This window comes from Paramormyrops kingsleyae, chromosome 16 (genome assembly GCF_048594095.1).
Source record: "Paramormyrops kingsleyae isolate MSU_618 chromosome 16, PKINGS_0.4, whole genome shotgun sequence".
NCBI classification, from domain to species: domain Eukaryota; kingdom Metazoa; phylum Chordata; class Actinopteri; order Osteoglossiformes; family Mormyridae; genus Paramormyrops; species Paramormyrops kingsleyae.
Genome location: NC_132812.1, coordinates 23370067 through 23377168, shown reverse-complemented (window position 1 = coordinate 23377168; position 7102 = coordinate 23370067). Strand labels below are relative to the sequence as shown.

General features: G+C 43.1%; 1 protein-coding gene across 1 annotated transcript; it reads right to left on the bottom strand.

Annotated features, from left to right (window-relative positions):
• Positions 1 to 4051: 4051 nt before the first annotated feature.
• LOC140578859 (UDP-glucuronosyltransferase 1A6-like) lies at positions 4052 to 5107 on the bottom strand. Its single transcript, XM_072700911.1, has one exon. The coding sequence runs from the start codon at positions 4983 to 4985 to the stop codon at positions 4077 to 4079; it is 909 nt and encodes a 302-aa protein (XP_072557012.1). The 5' UTR covers positions 4986 to 5107; the 3' UTR covers positions 4052 to 4076.
• Between the last annotated feature and the right edge of the window lie 1995 nt (positions 5108 to 7102).

Genomic DNA, 7102 nt, shown 5'->3' with positions numbered 1-7102 from the left:
ACTATTAGCACAGCGATTTTCGATCTTTGTAAAAACAAAGTTTTGAGAGGTGAAAGCAGCGTTCAGTGGAAAATCCCACTGAACAAAAAGCACGCAACTGCGCAATGCGAGTAATATGACAAAAAGTTATTTATGATTTGGGAGTCGCTACATAGGGTTGTTTTGTGGACTCGCCACTTGCATATGATCGTTTTGAAGATATTCGAATTGAACTACAAAATGACTCAAAAACGCTTAAAACAAGATGTACAAACGAGGTGGAACAGTACGGTATGTGTTTTTCTAGCAGCCTATAATTAAAGATTTTTTGGCATACATTTTTATTCTTTATTTACTAGTTGCAAAATATTAATAATATATAAGGTATAAATATGTATTATATGTATTTATTATATTTAAATATTAAAGATAAAAAGAGCACTTGTATCGATATTGGCAGTTGTGTATCGTAATCACATTGTAAGTGGAAAAAGTGTGGATCGGGCCGTCCCTAATTATTATAGGGCTCCAACGGGTTAAACCGATTCTGTCTCACTCAGCATCCAATAATCACATGCTGAAATGACTGGAATAGACATCTATTCAGTTCACATTGAAACGATACCATACATACAAACAATACAAGCATCTATACATATTTCAATGGAAACCTGTCCATCTCAACATGAGGCATGTTTTTCTAGTAGCGTTTTCATTTAAAATTTAAAATAGTTTACCTGACACTTAAAATGGGGAAATGTTACATTTTAACCACTCATCAAATATTTCCAAAAATACTGAAAGTACAAGGCTGGGGTCCAGGATGCCAGTCCGTAGCAGGGTGCATGAGCACTATCGCACCCTACAGGCAGGGCAGAGACAGCAGTTAGCCTAACTGCATGTCTTTGGATTGAGGGAAAAAAGCAGTGTGACACACACACACACACACACACACACACGTGATATATTTTTTTTATATCTATCTGTTTGTCAGTTCTGAAGAGTACAGTTTTACTCGTACTTATTTCTTTTCTGTAATTCTGCTGGACAAACAAATGTGCTCCCTGGGGTATCATTACATTTTAATTTTACAACTAACAGGTCACTCAGGGTGCCTTTCTGTGTGGAGTTTGCATGTTCTCCCCGTGCATGCGTGGGTTTCCTCTGGGTGCTCCGGTTTCCTCCCACAGTCCAAAGTCATGCAGATTAGGTTGACTGGCTACTCTAAATTGCCCATAGGTGTGAGTGTGTGCAGCTGTTTGTCTGTGTTGGCCCTGTGGTGGACTGGCGGCCTGCCCAGGGTGGACCCTGCCTCTCGTCCGATGATGCTGGGATTGGCTCCGGCTTCCCCGCGACCCAGATGGATAAAGAAGTATGGATAATGGATGGATGGAGGATGTGGTGGGCATACTGCCACCATGTGGCTGACTTGTGTATAAACTATTTTGAATGTAAATAAAAACAAATAAAATGTATTTCTCTTGATTTAAAAACAAGGCCCATCCGTTACTCATTTCTTGAGTACTAATTACTAAAAGAGGTTTGGTTTGCAGAACATGTTGGTTAGCACTCTTACCTCACACCCCTAGGACCAGGGTTTGAGTCTCTGCCCCAGCTCTACATATATGGAGTTACCATGCTCTACCCATGAACTGGACAAATTGTCTGTAGGTGGGAATCGTGTGTGTGTCCTGCAGTGGGCTGGAGCCCCATCCTGGCTAATCTCTTCCTTGGGCCCAAAGCATGGATCCCTTCATCATTGCCTTGAAAGACAGAGGGATACCAGAGGAAACCCAAATTAAAAAGTTACAAGATAAGTAATGCACAGTGACGTCAGGATCACTTGAGCTATAAAGCTTGCAAGCCTTGATTAAACAAAACGTGATGCGCTGATCAATATATTCCTATTTTATTACTATTTCAAACAGTATAACATCACCAATGACAAGCTGTTATAATATACTAAACATTAAGCTATATGTTTATGCTTGTAATTATTTTGTTGTCATGAGAAACGGGGGAAGTTGGTCCTGACGAGAAAAAAATGCCTGTAGAGTTACCCTGTTGTAAGGAATTATTTATTCAGGAGGGATGCGAATTGGCAGAAGCCTCCAAAAATCAGTATTATATCTCATTTTTTAATCATTCTTTGCTTTAATCGTTCTTTTGCATCACATCATAATACCCTAAACACAGAATTTAGCAACTCATTTTCAACTTGTGGTTGAGGAACATGACTAGGTCTACACTTATTTTGCACTTTGGCACTTGTGAAACCTTTAGACAATTTGTGAAATTAGCTTATATGCCTCATATTCACTGAGCTCTTTTCCAAACATGTTGTCGAAGAGAGATTAGGCAATGCTATAGCATTAGTCCTCCTGAAGAACTCTGAATCTGATAAATACAGACACAAAAAGTAAGAAATGCGGCTGGTGTTGCATAAAGAGACTGGGTAATCTCCCTAGCCCTCTTTATGTCTAACTCAGTCTCTGTAAAGGTGGGCTTCCAGTGGCAAATCCAGTGATGAGCCTCTAATTCAATAAACCTGGTTTGTCTGACTCTCATTAACACCTCTCATTTTTTCACCCGACCATCTGTGAACCTTAAATACAAAGGGACCCCAGATGGCAGTGACTCTGGGTTAACAGGGGATGAAGCCCTCAGTCGCCACTGCGCTGGGTATCAGTGTGCAGTGGGAGCGAGTGGGACACAGTGAGGAGCATCGCAGGAGCATCGCTGGATGCTCATCATCCAGGTTTAGCTCTTTAGCAGCTTGAAGGTTGCAGTTTAGCTGTGCATCTTCACCAGAAGCTAGACGCTGCCCCGTTAAGCGCACCCCCGCAATCGCTGCCGCCACTTGGAGGGTGAGCGTCTGGCGTCTGGCTGCCCCACCTCACCCTCCCTGTTAGCTGAAGTGCACGACTCTCTAAGACGGCAAGCAAGAAAGAAATAGGATGGCCACGAAAGGTTGGTTGCGTTACCTGGGATCGAGCTCGGATTCATACAGCAAAAAGAGCCCTGAAATATGGACTGTAACTGAGGACATAGTGAAAATGCAGAAATATGTCTTTGGTTGACCAAGGAAGTGCTACATTGGGTCAGGATGTTTGATGGATCCCATCCAGCAAACAACGCATGGCCATTGATAAAGCTGTGAGTGAGAGTTCCACCTCTGACCTACTGCTTGGGTTTCTGTTACATGCGATTGCACACACCAGATCGCTGATCATTAACTTCCCTTATCGAGCCCACACAGGTACACAAGCGAGGTCGCGGTAGCCCTCTGTCCTACTGAAATATAGGTTAGGGTTCAAATTTTGAAAGGTTATCTTTGCCAGATGGAGTTAAGGTCAGCATTTATCAGGGATAATATTTGTAGGCGTGTTTCATATTATTTTCTATGCTGTCTATCATCATGCTGTTTGTTCGTTGTCAGACAATACCTCCTGCTGCATGCTATTCTCTTTTGTCTTTACAAATATGTCTGATCTTTACAAATAATCAACAATGGTTTGGTTGCTGTAGAAACTGCACTGCCAAATTCATATATATATTTTTGTTTATCCATTTACTGAACCTATTTAAACAACAAAACTTTTTTCTTTGCAAGTGTAGCATCTTGTCCTAGCATAGGATGTGACATCATAACTTTGGTTGGCTTAGAAATACTACACTAGTTCACACTAGTTCAACATGCAGCTGCTTTTGTAAAACACCTAAGCTTTCCAGCGTCGTACTTCATAGTCTCAAAGACGTGTGGTTTACACTAGAAATTTCACTAACGTAATATCGTTTTATGAGCTCTGGTACATGACCCCACCATCTAGCAAAGTGGCGATATCACGAGCTTGCTAACCAACTAGCTGACTAACTAACTAGCAGGCCTACTAGCTTCCAAACTGATGGAGCTGCTTTTGTCAGCCAGACAGTGACTGCAGATATTAGTGTCAATTTAAATTAGCCACTTTGCAAAAGTGGGTGGTTTTATTCATACCGACGTTTCATACATTATCTATCCATCCATCCATCCATCCATCCATCTCGGTATCACTAGTACTGTCCTCTGCAATTGTTTTTGGCATCTGTGGACCCGTTTAGTGAATGGAACTGCTTTCTTGCGTCATCCTTACCTTCGGCAGGGCGCTCCTCACAGCACAGTTGATTCCTCCCACCAGGACCATGTTGGGCATCAGGGGTCGGGGAAACTCAAAGGTGAAGTCATACCTCATCAGCCACAGGGAGGCGCCCCTCATCATGTCCACCAGTGTCACATCTCTCTGGAGGATGCGCGATGCTAGGCCGTCGAAGGACCAGAAGAACGTTTTACAGAGCAGGGGCTCCAGCATGCTGAGCAGTGTGTTGCCCAGGCGTTGACCGAATGACATGCGGTCAGTGTTGCGGGTGAAGAACCGTGGCACAAAGGAGGGTGGGCTGGGGCAGCCGGTGGCTGCAGAATCGAGGTCGCAGGGAAAGCCACGGAGCATGTACACGCTCGGGAGGCCAAGGTACTCTGCCAGGATCACACCAATCGGCATCACGGGGTCCGTCAGCATAGCGTCAAAGTTCTGATCCCTCAAGTATGACATCAGCTCCTCGTTGTGCAGCAGGTTCTCTACTGTGGTCGTCATTAACTGGGTGACATTGCTGATGGTCGTCAAGAAGCCAAACACCCTCTGCAGGAAGGTTTGGTTTCCTCGAAACATCTCCACGTGCTTGGAATGCAGTGCGTCAATCGTGCTCTTAGTGTAGGACACCGGGAAGACCTTGGTGGTGCAGTGCTTGCTGGGCCCCAGCCGCAGGCTCACTTCTGGGATCACCACCACCACCGAATGTCCCCTCCTGCCCAACTCCTCTGCCACGGCCTTCACACCAGTCCAGTGGCTGCCATCCACGGGCACCACCAGCAGACGACCAGCCTGTGCCAAGCTGACGACGATGATGAGGACGAAGGCCAGCAGTGGTTGTGAGGCGGCTGTGGCTTTGCGCTTCCCTGCCTCAGTCATCTTTCCCTGACGCTGTCTGTAAGCCTTCTCCTTGATTAGTGGTCTCCTGTGTGATTAGCTGCTGTATACAATGTCACCCACGCTTCAGAGAAGGTGATTCCTCTGTCGTTCAGAGCAAAGCATTGGGCTGTTGTAAAGTTTTTGGGTACAAAGTTCAAATAACGTTTAAACAGTTTCTCTCTCACTCACCGTGCTCTAATAATCAGATGCTGAAATTACAGTGGAGTAGTCTATTCTATTCAGTTCACATTAAAGTAATACAATTCATAAAAACAATACAAACATCTATACATATTTAAATGGAAACCTGCCCATCTCAACGCGTGAGGTATGTTTTCTAGTAGCATTTTCAGTTAGCTTGTCCTTTTTCTCTATGTCTATTGCTTGTTTCTTGTTCTGTATTACCTGTAGCCGCACACTAAAGCCATCCACTTTCTCGACTGAAACTGAAATACTACACGCCTCATGCCACAAACTCACGTTTCCTGGTGATGATTCAAATGCACCTTTTTCCTGGAAGGACTCATGTGGAGACTCAAATTCAGACCAGGTGTAGTAACAAAGAAGATATGTTGAGAGCTCATCAATATACGCTTGTTTCTGAGCGCAATTTTTTAAACTTTTTTTAATCTGACACTTAAAATGGGCAACTTTAACATTTTATCCACTGACCAAATGTTTTCAAAAACACTGAAAGTACAAGGCTGGGGTCCAGGATGCCAGTCCGTAGCAGGGTGCATGAGCACTATCGCACCCTACAGGCAGGGCAGAGACAGCAGTTAGCCTAACTGCATGTCTTTGGATTGAGGGAAAAAAGCAGTGTGACACAGGGAGGACACACACACACACACACACACACACACACACAGTGAGATATTAACACCCACCCTACAAAGTAAGCCACTTAACGCAATATACCTTTTTTTTTATATGTATCTGTTTGTCAGTTTTGAAGAGTACGGTTTTGCTCATACTTACTCCTTTTTTGTAATTCTGCTGGGCAAACAAATGTGCTCCCTGGGGTATCATTACATTTTAATTTTACCACTAACAGGATGTGATGGACATACTGCCACCACGTGGCTGACCTGTGTATCAACTTTTTAATCAAAAGTTTCATGTCCAATATTCATGTTCTCAAGCTGAAGTTTAGTTGCTGGGATCTTTGTTTTTGGAGCATTATCATGATCTATATGCTACCTGCATAGGAAATAATGAATATGAGGCATATAAGTTAATTTCACAAATTATCTACAGGTTTCACAAGTACGAAAATGCACAATACGTGTATAGGTCTAATCATGTCTTTCGACCACGAGCTTTGATGTATTAGTTGATGGGTTCTGTGGCTTTGGAGCATTAGGATTCCCCATGTAGAAAAGTAAAGGACATGTTGGTTTAAATTAATATTTAAATTTATTTTATTAAATTCCTTGTTATTCCATTTTGAAACCATTTTGATATGTCAGTGACTGTCTATAGCTAAGTGAGCGTATGAATGCACACCAAGAGCTAGATTATATCACATTTTCACATTTTATTGGATGTAGTAATTGAATAAGCAATATATGTATGCAATTTCACAAACATACACGAATTTGTGAATGTGGGGCTTGTCTATTTTTGTAATGTTTTAACACAGTAAATACAAGATCTGTGAATGCGTGGCGAATATCGAACCCACTAACCCACCAACTTTACTCCGGTCGAGTACCAAACAGGAACAAAACAGAGTAAGACTCCTCGTGGCACCAAATAGCCATTAATGGTGTGACGTTCGCGGGGAACGAGTCCCTTACAGGAGGAACTACACACCAACATTCACTTCCTTGCAAAGATTCGTTCTTTTTGTTTTTTCCGCTTGTTCTCAGAAAAATGACGTGAATACTGCTTTCCTTCTCATCCATGGCCAGTGAGAGTCAGAGAGACATGTAAGGGCGGGCTGTGAACCACTGAACGTATACGCCTACAGTGAACAACTGAGAAACTGTGTCCGAATTTAGGGGCTGCGTCCTTCGAGGCTGCGTTCAAACTCCAAATGCGTCACAATTGTGCGACAAGGGCATCCCATTTGGAAAGTTCCTCCAAATTTGGTCTAGAAATGCGTCCTTCTTTTC